General features: G+C 38.5%; 2 protein-coding genes across 3 annotated transcripts; both read right to left on the bottom strand.

The window, feature by feature from the left end:
- Nucleotides 1-249: 249 nt before the first annotated feature.
- stoml3a (stomatin (EPB72)-like 3a) lies at nt 250-4,695 on the bottom strand. Its single transcript, XM_068725145.1, has 7 exons — nt 4,617-4,695; nt 3,780-3,883; nt 3,070-3,142; nt 1,407-1,489; nt 1,045-1,248; nt 533-667; nt 250-441 (listed from the first exon to the last, which is right to left on the bottom strand). The coding sequence occupies exons 1-7, from the start codon at nt 4,693-4,695 to the stop codon at nt 250-252; spliced, it is 870 nt and encodes a 289-aa protein (XP_068581246.1).
- Nucleotides 4,696-8,790: 4,095 nt separating this feature from the next.
- slc25a15a (solute carrier family 25 member 15a) lies at nt 8,791-14,596 on the bottom strand. Of its 2 annotated transcripts, none has more exons than XM_068714357.1 (7): nt 13,903-14,596; nt 13,605-13,684; nt 13,002-13,260; nt 11,196-11,336; nt 10,936-11,111; nt 10,672-10,830; nt 8,791-9,010 (listed from the first exon to the last, which is right to left on the bottom strand). In XM_068714357.1, exons 2-7 carry the CDS (start codon nt 13,657-13,659, stop codon nt 8,877-8,879), a joined length of 924 nt encoding a protein of 307 aa, XP_068570458.1. In that variant the 5' UTR covers nt 13,660-13,684; nt 13,903-14,596; the 3' UTR covers nt 8,791-8,876. The 2 variants fall into 2 exon arrangements, with proteins under 2 accessions (XP_068570458.1, XP_068570468.1); XM_068714367.1 differs by having other exon boundaries at nt 13,002-13,148.
- Between the last annotated feature and the right edge of the window lie 12 nt (nt 14,597-14,608).

Raw genomic sequence — 14,608 nt, 5'->3', positions numbered from 1 at the left:
CATTCATTGAAACATTAAAAACAGTCATTAAAACACTAAAAAGCTAAAAACAGAATAATGGTTGCAGTGCAGTTTAAGACATAAAATACAGTAGTAGTAAAATGCAGAAATTGATTATTATCCTTGAAGCTGGTTCAATTAAAGGCAGCAGCAAACAGAAACGTCTTCAGTCTGGATTTAAAGGAGCTGAGGGTCTCAGCAGACCTGCAGCTTTCTGGGATTTTAAGAGACTTTATAACAATAACATAATTATTCCCTCTTCATAAAAGTCTGCAATATATCTATGGGCAGAGGAAAGATGATGGTGGAGTTCTTCTCTCCTGCAATGGAGTTGAGGGTCTGCAGGTATCGAAGCTGGAGAGCAGAGGGTGACTCTGCAATTATCAGGGAGGCTTCTTTCAGAGCCCTGGCAGCGTTCATCTCTCCCTCTGCAGAAATGATCTGAAGCACAGACAGATAATTGTTATTTGTAGAAATGTTCCCTCTCTGCATTAAGAGGAAATTCAATTAAATCTCCCAATGCCCTCTTTACCTTCGCTCTGGCCTCCCGACTAGCTTCTGCCTCTGCTGCCATGGCTCTTTGCAGCTGGTGAGGCAACTTCACATCCTTGATCTCTACACGCTCCACCTTAATACCCCACGGATCTGTGGCATTATCCAGAGATTCCTGTACGGGAATATCAAAATAAAATACACTCACATAGATCCACCGTTAGCTCCACTAATCAGTTGTGTTTTAATCAAATAACTATAAGACATACTACCCAACTCCTCAGCTGCATGATGCTTTTTAGCCTTTATAAACACATTTTGTGGGGTTTTGTGATACATGAGTTCTCTGGTTCAATCTCAGTGCGGCCATTATCATTTTAGCAGAAGCAGAAAGCAGTTTTATGCAAGGTTCTGAGAAACACACAGTACCAAACAACAGACAGAGTTCAAGACGGGAGATGAAAAAAGAACCAATTAAAGATATTAATACATTTCACACTTCTCTTGTCTGCAGCTCCTCATAAATCGTATTACCACACTGTTTATGCTCACCTGCATACTGAGTGATATGCCTTCTCTGTCAGATAGCAGTTCTGCAAGGTTTTTGGTACCAAGTACATTCCTCAGGGTGGTTTGAGCCAGCAGCCGCGTAGACGAGTGTGCGTTGGACACATTGGCCACGGATGAGATGGGGCAGTTTATGCGGAAGTACACCACGCCGTCCACAGACACCGTCACGGAGTCTCTCGTTAGGATCTGCAAGGTAAAAAAACAACGCCTATTACGCTGCCACTTTTATCACTCAGGAAGACGACAGACAGTTTTCATTGACGACAGAGACGAGCTGTGACACAAATTCTATTTCCACATTCTACAGAACAAATGCAAAAAAAATACAACAACAAATATCGTACCTCTTGTGGAGGGATGTCAAAGGACACGGTTCTCAGATCGACTTTCACAAAGGAATCAGTACAGGGCAGAACAAAGAAAAGTCCTGAAAAGAAATAATGAGCCTGTTTAGTTTTGAAAGATTGTGGATGAAGCCTTTTAAGTGATAGACTTTTAATGGCAGAAAACCTCTTTATGGACATTTTTTTTTTCTCACAGTATAATGCACACATTAAATATCATAGTAGAATATACCATAAAAAAGTCCAAAAAAAGTGATAAAAAAAGTCATATACTATGCCATAGTATGGTATGAAACCAAAAAAGTGATAAAGAAAAGTCATGGTATAGTACAAGTCATAAAAAAGTCATACTATATTATGTTGAAAAAAAGTCATAGTATAGTATGTCAAAAAAAGTAAAAAAGATTCAGAGTATATTATGTTATAGAATATAATGTGGGAAAAAGTTACATGAAATGTGTATTAAATTGGTCATAAAATACATTTTCATAAAAAGTCATAAAAAAGTGGTAGTATAGGTCATCATCAAGAGTCCTGGTTTGTAAGGGAAAGCCACACCAAATGTTTATATTATAGTATTTTGATATAGGCATAAAAAATCATAGTATAGTATGTCAAGAAAGTGATACTATAGTATCTCAGAAAATGTCACAATAAAGTCATAGTATAGGATGACAAAAAAAATAACAGTAAAGTATGTCAACAACGTCTAAGAAAAAATACTCTGATCACGAATAGTCATATTATAATATGTCAAGAAAGTCATTAAACATGTCATAGTGTAGTACTAGCAAAAAAGTCATAGTATAGTATGTCAAAAAAAGTGAAAAAAAACATCATAGTATAGTATGTAAAAAAGTCATAAAAAGTCATAGTATATTATGTTGGAAAAAGTCCTAAAGAACTCGTAGTTTAGTATGTTTTAAAATTGTCATATAAAGTCATTGTACAGTAAGCCATAATAAAAGTCATAGTATAGTATTGTAACGACTGGAAACTCCACAGGGGAAGAACAGGACTTTAAAATCCCGCCTCAGAGAGCAGGACTAGGTGCACTTGAACAGTCTTTACTTGCCAAAACAGGTTTGGTACACAGGAGATCCGCCAGTTAGTCAGGCAAACAAAGAAGGCGAGGATAATGTAAAAACCAAAGTCAAGAATTACAGGCGGAGATTAGAAAAAAAAAACAGGAGAACTAACACTAGGAATTGCTGGAATACTTGACTCAGGGAACAAAGACAAACTGCCACTGAGACAGTGGAACACACAGACTGCACACACCGGGGAGGTGAAGGTAATCAGACACAGGTGAAACCACCGGGGCTTGCAAGACAATCACACAGGCGGGAAACACACAAGGGCAGGCAGGGCAGTATCTAAAACGAGAGGGGAGGGGAATAACACAAAATAAATGATGGGACGATGGGATGCTGGGTTAAAAGACATAACCCAAGTAGCTGGAGGAGACATGACAAGACGTGAAATAAAATCATTGTATAGAATTACGTAAGTAAAATAAATCATAGAACAGCATCCCATAAAAAGCGTCAAGGTCATAAAGTATGTCATGGTACATTATGTCATACAAAAGTAATAGAATAGTATGCTGTTAAAATGTTATGATAAAAAAAAAAAATGTAATTAGAGCAATCCATCAACAAACCTGGCCCTTTAGGTTTCCTGTCTGTGATCCTGCCAAGTCTGAAAATGACGGCTCGCTCGTACTCCTTCACTATCTGGATGTTAGAAACACGGCCGGACACACAAAGAACAAAGGAAAGACCAACAAGAAATGAACTCACTGTCATCTTTACCTCTTATATAATGGAGGTTTCTCTAAGACCACAGTCACTGTGTATAACATCTTCACATTTCCTTCTCTTGATTGGCTGTGGTATAACCTGGAATCGATTCATGCACTGCTCCAATTGTGGAGATCCAAACACAAACTTGCCATCGGGGTAATTTGAATGATTCTGAAATCCTTGTCACAGAATACATTACATAGTTTTGCAGGATGGCAGAGAGGAGGCGACTAAATGGTCTCGGTTCTGTGTGTCACCTGCCATGTGAAGCTCCCTTTATGAACAAAGGAATTACATTTCTGCATCCCAAATATGCTTTGCTCCAAATGATTAGACACTTATTGAAAGCTAGACTGATGGGATTAGTTAGTCTTTTTTTTACCTGCCAAAAAACCATGAAGGGAAATTGGTTAGACTGTGTTGGAATTTAGAAAATTATAATAGATACGGTCTAATTCCAAAGCAGTAAATACTGACTGAAGCCCTAGCCCAGCCAGTCCAATACGAAGACACTGGTACTGGCCTAATCCTATAATCAGTAGTGTACGTCTATGAGAATATACTCTACCTTGACACACAGAAATAATGTGATCGGGAAGGTCGCTGTTACAAAGAGGAGGGATATGAGGACCAACAGCCAACCGAAACATCCCAGTCCCCTTGAGTTTTTATCTGTAGAGAATGAAAAAAAAAAAACACACTTTAAAAGCTTGCATTGTACAGAGAGGTGCACTATTTTACATATTTTCCATGGCATGTGAGAACCTGTGACCAAAGATTGCTGTGGTCACTTTGTTCACTCAATTAAACAGTAAAACGATCCAGTGGGACAGCATCTTTTATCAAAGATGACACAAAACATTGATGCACGCGACCAGTGAGGTGAAGTGGATCCACACTTCTAATTTGTCGCTAATGGTGTAATTAATCTCTGAGGGAAGTCACGTTACTCCGCAACCACCTGTGTCACAGGGTGTTGTGTGAAGTAAGCTACTAAATTATTGATGTACCTTCCTTTGGATGCTTACACTGTGATCTAATGCACTGCCATCTCTTTCTTTATGAAGCCATTTTTGAAGATTTGCCACCTTATATCGTTGGTCTGGACCTCTGGACCTTATCAGACTCACTCCAATGATTGGCTTACACTTAAAGCCCACAGATATACTACAATTAATTACAAACATTGTAAGCAAAAACCTTAAATGCGAAAACAATTAAGAAGGACTTCGGCACTCCGAGAGTTTCTGTGCCCCCTAAAAACAGCAGACTCGGGGCTCTCAAACAATATCTATTATGCCTGGCATGTTCACCCTGAATAACTCAAGACTTTTCCCTCTCGTTCATCCTCTAACAGTCGAAGTGCAAGACTCAATTTTTTTAAAAGATCATGAAAAGTGTTTACCTTCGATACTCTCCTCGACGTTGATCTGGAGTTTACCCTGTGTCACCATCTCGGCCGTGCTGGACGTGGTCGAGATCATTAGTGAACATTTATTTTGTTGGTATGATGGCGCAAGTGAAGCGGCGCTGCACTTGTTTACCTGTCTTTTCTCCCTACGGGGTGTGGCCTCCTGTCCCCTTCCCTCAGCACCTGACACACACACACACATAAACTTCCACTCCCACTTGGTGTGTGACTCTTTGACTCACCTAGTGCCAACAGGCAACATGAACCTCAGAGCCTAACCAGCCACTATGTGGCTCCTGTATTGGATGCCTCAGCTCTTGTGTTTTTCCATTATGCTCTCACATTCACTTACAGTAGTCTGACACCTGTTGCGCGAAGGGTTATGAATAAACAATAAGTGGCATCCAAGTCGTGAAACATGAGAGCTGGTGCAGACACAAAGGAGATGTGATCGTGTGCATGTCACCTTATAATGGAAATTTACCCACATTTGAGATAAAAATAAGCAATCCGAACGTTTTCGAAACGGGAGAAAGTGTGAATAAAGTGTGAGAGAAGGAGGGAGATAGAGGAACGTGCAAGTAAACACATAAGAGAATGATATATGATAAATGATGATATAGAAATATGATAAATTATATTTAATTTATTTTAAAAACAGTTTATTTTGTGCCTACACGCTACACACAGACACAGAGAGAGAGACAGAGAGAGAGAGAGAGAGAGAGAGAGAGAGAGAGAGACAGAGAGAGACAGAGAGAGAGAGACAGAGAGAGAGAAAGAGAGAGAGACAGAGAGAGAGAAAGAGAGAGAGAGACAGAGAGAGAGAGACAGAGAGAGAAAGAGAGAAAGAGAGAGAGACAGAGAGAGAGAAAGAGAGAGAGAGAGAGAGAGAGAGAGAGAGAGACAGAGAGAGAGAGAGAGAGAGAGAGAGAGAGAGAAGGGAAATTAAAACCGGTATACCGGTCCCAGCACTACTGTCAGGTACATGCTGTTGGCCTAAATCAGTATTTCTCAAACTAGTTTATTTATTTCTAGTGGGGCGCAGTGGTATTACAGGTTGGGCGCAGGGGAAATGGAGATTTTTTTTTATTTCAAGAACTTTATTGAGAACTTCACATATTGCAAAAGTACAAAGTACACGGACAAACTAAGTCATTAATAAATACATGGCGAAATGCCTGTACTTTCGTGTAAATGTTACAGGTTACGCTGGCGCATGCGCGCCGGCCAAGATCCTTGGCGACTCCCATGTGAGCTCCACTCATCGGACAGAGGGGCTGTGGGCATTCTGCTTCCCTTCGCCACATCCTACCTCCGTGAGGTCGGCTTTTCTGCCTCTCTCACAACAGACTAAAGATCTAAGCTCAACATTGAGCATGAACTGAGAGTGGCCGTATCAAGTCTGTTTGTAGTGGAAAGCAGGCTCATTGCAGCTACTAATACTGATACAACTTGATGGCTCACAAATATCTGCACTCCTTTTGTTTTGTTTTGCACAGGTTGAACGTTATTGTTGTTTTGAAAAGATATGCAGTGTAAAATTCTAAATATTAGTTATTTTTTGCACAGATAGAACTTTATTTGCATTGTTCTAATAAAGCGATTGCACATTTTATTTGTTTTTGATGGAGCAATCTGGTTTACTTGAAAGTGATTGCAATTTTCTTTATTCTATTATTTGAAAAAGTACAGATGGAGGAGTCACAAAATGTTATTTCAATAAAAAATTCAACATTTTGTTACAATTTTGTTGGGGCGGTGGGTCATGAACATTTTTCTTCCTCTAAAGTGGGGCGTGACAGAAAGTTTGAGAACCACTGGCCTAAATAGATCATTGAAAAATGTGAGTCATTGCTCAATATCAAAATGAAATTATGATATGACACGGCCATCTTGTCATATCACAGTTACTGATAGGTCTGTCATTCAAATTTGTAGGCATTCCCCATTACTCAAATCCTGAGAGAGCTCAGTGTCTAAATTGATGACCTGCAAGTTCAACGTCAATCGTTCTGCTGTCCTCGATGGAGCAATTAGAGGGTTCAGACGGCTCTCCTATGACCCGAATAAAAAGATGTCCACAATATCTTCCGATGACTTTTATTTATCAAAAATAGCGTCTTTCACACATTTTAATCAAACATCAAATACCAACATAACGTACCAAAGTGATTTTACACGCACAAACTCAGATGCCCCTCCACACTGAGGTAGGCTCTCTCCTGTGTGCTTGGCGCGAACATTTTCAGTGCATATGTGCTTGTTTTCCAGTATGTGTTAACATTTCAGCACTCATCATACGTTCAGGAGGAAGAGCAAAGGAAAGTCAAAGGAACACTGTTGTGCTATCAGGAACACAAATGAATCAAAGCAAAGTTGTCAATATCTAAATGCCAAAAATAACATGTGTTGAGGCAATGACAAAGACAAAACTGCAAACAATGGAGAGATGATCAATATGTGGAATTGGAATCTATTGCTGAAGCAGTGGTTGGGTCAAAGCCTTGAAGCTGGATTGAGATATTTGGATCTGACTCCTTTGAAGTTAGACCCACAGGACCACAGAATTGGAGAACAATCTGTCCAGTCAGTGTTTTCTCCTCAGAATTAAATACGGCATCTCAGACATCACCAGTTGTTTGCGTACTGCAAAATGCGACCCGACGCAGTACATCCTGGTATTTGTGGCAAACTGTATTTGATATACTATGTATTAGGGCATACTAGATCATTTCCTGGCATTTTAATACAATTAAGGTATGGTTATTGGAACACACATACACAAACCTTCACTAAACCACTGAACTTATCAGTGTTTAGGAAATAAATGCAACAAAAATGAGCTTTTATTTTGGTGGTTTGGGAGTTGACCAACAACTCCACTAAAAGAGGAGACGATGGGTTCCACAACTCTGCACGACTACATGCATGTGAGACAAAATAAACCCAAGTAAGTGTGCAACAAAGTAAAGCACATGATGACGCTCAAAATGCTGTGTGATTAATTACAGCGAGCATTACATCATTATAATCTACAATAGTAGCCAGTTTGGCTGTCAGTGTTCAATAGATCTGTTCTGTTACGAGACACTTTGCCCAAAAACACATGTACCCATTTGAAAACATGACTACAGTAGTGTGAGCTTTGGAGCCCTAACAACCGACATGTGAGCTGCTGGTTGCCATCATTATTACACTGAGGTCCCTTTAATTGGCTGTCACATGATACTTGGTCACATGACAGCCAGCTCACTACGGTACATGATGAGCGCATGTGAATCCCGGTGCAGTTGTTCACAACACTACACACAACAGGCTAATTTAGCCCTTTTGTAAATTGAATTTTGTTTGTTTCAGGGCTTGTTGTAAAAAAATGTAAAAATGATGCGTGTGTATTTAGTCCAAAACTGTGTATTCCACCATGCAAGACTGCTCATAATTCCTAGCAGCTGACATTTTCTCAAAATGAATGAATTAACTTCCTCTTATTAAGTGTTTCTGTGACTAACTCCATTACAGACCCTTGTCCAAGATTATTTATTACTTGAAATTTCATGCTTCAAACAAAAAAAACTACTATTATGATATAATGTACAATCAGTAAAAAATACACTTTCTTTTAACAGAATAAATGATTTTAACTCCCGTGCATCAAAATACTGTTTTTTTCTGCTGCAAGTGGACACAGAAGTTTAGCGTGAACAGGACCCTCTTGTGGTGAGGCAGGCAGCTGAGAATGTGCTTCAGCAAACACAAAACGAAAGAAAACAGGTCGAAACGCAACCATTTGCACTGCACAGGCTTTTATAATTCGATTTTTGCAGCTTTACTTTAACTGTCCAATTTTCAAGACTTTTTTATAGTATATATATATAATAGTGAATTGAAAGTTTCTGTAACTTCACCACAGGTTGAAAATGGTGAGCGTTCAGGTGGGGCAAAATAAATCTTCTTAAATATCATTGTTGGTGTAGCTGAGCCGATGAGCTGAACTGCTTAAAACTGCTTAGAGGGAAAGGTTGAGCTGTCCGTTTATATTCCGCTCTCTGAGTTCAAAAACCTTTTGTGAATACTCACTGAAAAATGAGTGACGAGGTAAAACCGAGGCATCTTGGACCATGATGAAGCATATTCACAGGTGAAGTGTCACACTTTGACTTAGGGATGTCGAGATTAAGACTTTATTGTAAATCACTGTGGCCAGCACAGTAGAGAACCATGTGTCACATCTAATCAAACCATCTTCAAGTGTCAAGACGCTCCACAGTTACCAGCTCTCTCCATCATAAACTTGCGACTCAGCTCATAGGCCAGGAAGAGGGCTCCGTTGGCAGGGAAGGTGCGTATCATGGTAGGAGTCAGGCCCGAGTACAGAGCAGTGATGCCTGTGGGACAAGAGAGAGTCAAGCAGATACACAGGGCATTCCCCACGGGTCAGTCAGGCCCCCGGCTTGGGCCAATTAGCAACATGATTCATCCACGCTCTGCTTCACACTTAGACCAGCAGTGGAGCGTTCAGAGCTTTTCAAAGTCGAAAAACTTCAGCTCCACTGTACCTCTATTTAAGTTTGTGGTACACAAGTTCACATTACAATTCTGACGTTTGATTATAGTGTCCTCCCAGGCTCAATCGTTGTGATTGTTAAAGGTAGCTTCATTTGTGACATGTCAACAAACATTTGCAGTGTCAAGCTTTGGCAATTTTAAAACGATCATCTAATGTTAATGGTTAATAATGTACTTCTAAAATGAAATTCTACAGTATTAAAGCTCTTCCATGCACTCTTAAAGGTCAAGTCATTCCGAATACCTCCCCATCGTGCCAACAGATGCTGCAGATGGTGGAACATGTGGCTATGACTCAGTGCATTCAGCATGCCGACAGAGATGAGATGTACAGTTGTATTCAATTAAAATCGCAGAACAGTCCACACTGTACCTTTTTTTTTCACTACGGTGTCTCTCTCTGTAGTTTACAGAGAGCCGTGGAATAAAAATATCCCTTCAGTGGCTGCTCTGTTGAGAGGTTTTGTCGGCACGCCATAGGCCCATTAGCACCATCTCTATGATTGGAGCACCACAGCATACAAGAACAATGCTGTACTGGTCTTTATCGTTGTTTTTGCATCTTGTTTCGTGCGCAGCATATTCAAATCTCTATCTCAGTATGCTCTGCTGTTGTTATGCTTGGCATCCTTTACATTGTACATAATTAGATTCATATATTACTAATTGACTACACTGGTGTTTTCATTGTTGTTAAGTTTAATAAGTCAGATCTGTGTCAATCTTACTTTTTGCTGATCAAATAACCATATGTCCTTCAGGGCTTATTTGGCTACTTTGAATAATGCTGATTAATTGTGTCTTATTATGCACATTGACTGGCACCATGAGACAGTACAGCTATAAACAAATACAGTCTGTGTAAATCATTCATATTCCTTCCTGATATCTGTCCCTCTCATCAAACAACCGCCTAAAGAGGTTTATTGTGTCCCTATAGAAAGGAAGGTGAATACTGGATAACAGCCATGGTGGCTGCAATACCACAATGTCTCACTGTATTCAGACACGACACTTTTGTATTTTTGCAGACGTCAGGGAGAAAGTTAGAAAACACACAATAACAAAACAAATATTGTTGGAGAATTCCTCTCTTCAGAATTAACTTCAGGTGAAAAGTGTGTCTATGAAGAGTTTTTTTTTTACTGATTTGAACGTCTAAACTGGTTTTGCACAAAATGAGAGAGTCAAGTCTAGACAGTAAGTGTGTGTTTGAGTCAGCAGCGTTTTCTACTGAACCATGGTTTTTCACAAAAAGCCAAATTATACAGTCGCTGTTCTATGATTATATGGTTGTGTGATGTAACCCTTCTCAGTTGTGCTCCCATGTTGTCACAAATATGGTCTGGAATGAAACATTTTAGAGACATTTGAGAAGACAACAACAGGCAATATTTATCCTTTTTTAGGTAAACTGTTGAGAGCCATACACTCTCTGGGTGAATTTAAATTAAAAAAAAAATGTATGTTCAAATCTTACCCTCATTACGTACGATACCCATGAAGGTCTTCATGAAGCCCTCTTGCCTCCCAGCTAAAGAGTACACCTGGATCCTGGACTTCACACAGTCTATGGGATAGACCATCAACCACAGACAAGCTCCCCCAAATCCACCGCTGAACATGAGCGGAAGAACACCTGCAAAGACCCAAAATATGTGTGGGAGTGAATCACAGAAACAAGTGCAACATCCTAAACTGCAAAAACACCTCATTACAAATAAATGGAAAATAATAACCATACCTATACCGTCCTTGTCCGTGCCCATGTGCTGCGCAAATTTAGACCGACACAGTTCATAGGCCCCAAAAAAGCAGAAGTATCCTGGTATCTCCCTGACCATGGTGGACGTCAGTCCTTGGTAGAAACCCAGGGGGCCGTTTGTCTTCAACACTGTCTTCACTACTGTCCACACTGTGCTGAAGTCACATCACACAACACAGTCAAACATGTGTTGAGTAGATGTTCTGCTCATTCCAGTGTTTCTCTTTGGTCACACTGACCTTCTCTGTCCACTTGGGATCTTGCCAGACGCTTCCATTTCGTGCATGGCCTGCAGGCGACATTTCACCAGCTCGGTTGGACATATCGCCATGGAGGAGAAGATGGAGGCTAAAGACCCCGCCGATGCCTTCTGAATATCACTGATGAGCAATCAAAAGAAGCACAATAGAAGAAATGAACAATAAATGATATTTAGTGCGCATACAGGAAGACTGGCTGCTTCAGTTTATAGGATTACTCAGGACATTTCCATTCTTGAATTAATAAGAGGTCATTTGCTCTGTGGAAGTCTGCTGACACACAGATGGCATACTTTATTATATTTTTTAATAAGGAACATGTCTTAGAGATACTATACTATGACCTTTTTATGTTTTTTATGATTGGTAAAATATAGTATAATAGTATAACGTGTTTTATGGTAAATCATACTACATTTTTCTATTATTTTTTCAATTTAATATTACACTGTGAGACATTTTTATGACACACCCTACTATGATATTTGTTATGGCGTACTACACTGCACATTTTGGAATAATTTTCTATAAAATACTTTACTAAAACAATATTCTGACTTTCTAGGACATTTTCATGGCATATACAGTATACTATATACTGACATTTGTTATGATTGTTTTATTAGATACGGTGCTAATTTGTTTTTTATGACATACTATAACCTCACATTTTTCTGACTTATTAAGAAATACTATCCTACAAGAGATTGGGACTCTTTTATGAAAGAGTATTTGACAGACTATACTATGACATTTTTATAACATTTCAAGACTATACTATTATATTTGTTATTTTAATTACTTTGTATGATACTATACACATTTTTATATTATTTTTATGACATATTTTATGGCATAATATACCATGACATTCTTTATGAAATCCTTTAAGACATACTATAATATGACATTATTTTATGACATACTACACTATAACATTTTCATTAGTTTTTATGACATACTTTCCTATGACATTTCTTAGAACTTTTTTTGGCACTTATATTTTTATGACTTACTCAACTCTGATATTTTTTATGACATACTTTACAATGACATTTGTATTGATCTTTTTAATTATATTTTTAATGGCAGACTATACTGTGACATTTAATTATATTTTATGATGTACAATACTATGATATTTGTATGATTTTTTAATGATGTGTTTAATGGCATATATACTTTACTCTGACATGTTCTATGAAATTTGTTATGACATGGTACTCTATGGCATTTTAATATGTTTTATAATATTTGTTATGGAACACTACACTATGACATGTAATCAGTTTTCATAAAATACTACACTATGACATGTTTTACAGCATACTATCTTATTACATTTTAATTACTTTTTATGACATACTATATGATGACATTTCTTATGACTATTTTATAACATGCGATACTATGAATTTGTATGTTTGTTTTTTAATGACATGCTGTACTATGACTTTTTTTTAATGAATTTTTAAAACATACTATACTATGACTTTTATATACTTGGTCATTTTTAATGACTTTATGGTATACTATACTATGCCATTTTTATGACATATACACTATGACGTCTTTTATTTACTTTTTTACATACTATACAATTCCTTTATTTATAACATTATATTATATGACATGTTTTATCCCTTTTTATGACACACTGTGCTACTGTGCTTTTTTTATTATTTACTATTACACTGATTTGTCAAAATGTTGCTCCTCACCCCATCCAGCTATGGAGCTTATTATAGATACTTGAATAAATACACGGAAATGTCAGTGTCAAACCTGAGATCGGCCCCTTTATCCATCCTGGACACAAAACGGATAGCATCCTGGCAGAGACCATAACTCAAGAAGAGCACAGCGTTCTCACTGATGTTGGCTATGAGGGCCGGGGTCGTTCCTTTGTAGAGACCACTTAGTCCCACCTGCCTGTAGGTTGATGTGAAGCAGTGGATGAAGCCGCGGTACATGGTGGGGAATGTCTGCATCTTAACCTTTGTGGTGTCAAACGGCTGACCGCTCAGCACACAAGCTGTACCACCTGAGGAAGGATTTTAAGAGGCGTCTATTTCAGATTCAATAAGAGAGATGCAACTGATGTCAGAGCAAAAGCATCCAAAGCAGATTCCAGGGAGCAGTTTGAACACTTATTATGTTTCCCCAACTAAATACACATATAGTACACAGACCCACTGTGGGTCTGATTATGATGTCAGAAAAACAGAAAGACACGATATAGATATTTGTCATCCTTAATCAATTTATCAAGAAATATTCCCATTACTACTCTAATAATAATAAACAGTATATAACTTGTCTAGCTTGTCAGTCAGACAGACAGACAGAAGATCAGTAGATCTGAATAGATCCATACTGTTAACTCACCCATTGCTCCAGCTGAGAAGTCGATGACTGCCTGGATTATGGGATGTGGAGGCATGATGATTCATATAAATTCTGTGAACCTGAAAATTGAAGCTACCGTGTCATCATCTCTTCACACACAAACACAATTACAAACACTCAAAGTACTTGTAGACTTTGCACTGATCGTCTAAAATATAAAACTACTAAAAAGAACAATAAGCAATAATAATATGTAGCTTATACTTATTAAAGACTTTAGACACAAGGCAGGGAAACATATTTCTGTCAAGCAGATCCGGACGCATGTCACGCTCACCTGTACTCCCCGGTCTCTTAATGTTTGTCTTCCTCACACACTCTGAAAACCAAAAGAATCTACACCAGGCTCGCCGGCACCTTACCACGGAACATGTTACCACATTCGCAAAATGAAACACAGGACAATGTCAATCAAATGTTACCGAGTTTAAGTTCATACTAAGCTTCCGCTTTCTTAGTAACGTCTTGTGAAATCCAATGACGGATTGCAACATGTCGCTCCTTTTCGTGCGTAAAGGAACGCACAAGCGCACAATGAGTTGCGTCAAACTATTCAGAGGAAGCCACAACAATACAGGAAACTATTTATTTAACAGCAAAATGCATGTGTAATAATTTTGCTTATAAGTGTTAAATCGATTGAAAAATAGGCTTATTTCATATCTTAACGTTTGATTTGATAGCTGAATAAATGGAACAAAAAAGCGCTCAGGTGATTAAAAAAAAGTAAAACGTGTCTGTTGGTGAGTTGTCCATCTTTGTCCCGCTGACTAAATTAAAATGAAAATGCGGAAGAGATTAGACTGCTGTGTCTGGTTGTTATACTTCTCAATTGCCACAAGATGTCGATGAAGTCCATAGTGGGCTGAGGACACCCAAACAGCTTCAGGTCCAACAAACCACCGAGGAGCAGTACACCTACAGATGATGACGGAAACTGTTTGGTTGCAAACTATTCTTATATCTTTTCTAAAAACATGTCT

This window comes from Cebidichthys violaceus, unplaced genomic scaffold, assembly GCF_023349555.1.
Source record: "Cebidichthys violaceus isolate CVI_PGR_0920_01 unplaced genomic scaffold, fCebVio1.0.p SCAF_1, whole genome shotgun sequence".
NCBI lineage: Eukaryota > Metazoa > Chordata > Actinopteri > Perciformes > Stichaeidae > Cebidichthys > Cebidichthys violaceus.
Note: the sequence above shows the minus strand (reverse complement) of the source record. Positions and strands in the feature narration are given on the sequence as shown.

Excerpts from the sequence above, each read along its gene's own strand:
- slc25a15a (XM_068714357.1), bottom strand. The coding sequence starts at position 13,659 with ATGCCTCCACATCCCATAATCCAGGCAGTCATCGACTTCTCAGCTGGA. Across the intron at positions 13,261-13,604 it reads CTTCTCAGCTGGAGCAATGG|GTGGTACAGCTTGTGTGCTG; the intron begins GTGAGTTAACAG and ends ATCCTTCCTCAG. Across the intron at positions 11,112-11,195 it reads ATCCCAAGTGGACAGAGAAG|CACAGTGTGGACAGTAGTGA; the intron begins GTCAGTGTGACC and ends ATGTGACTTCAG.
- stoml3a (XM_068725145.1), bottom strand. The coding sequence starts at position 4,695 with ATGATCTCGACCACGTCCAGCACGGCCGAGATGGTGACACAGGGTAAA. Across the intron at positions 1,490-3,069 it reads CAGGAAACCTAAAGGGCCAG|GACTTTTCTTTGTTCTGCCC; the intron begins GTTTGTTGATGG and ends ATTTCTTTTCAG. Across the intron at positions 442-532 it reads GTCGGGAGGCCAGAGCGAAG|ATCATTTCTGCAGAGGGAGA; the intron begins GTAAAGAGGGCA and ends TCTGTGCTTCAG.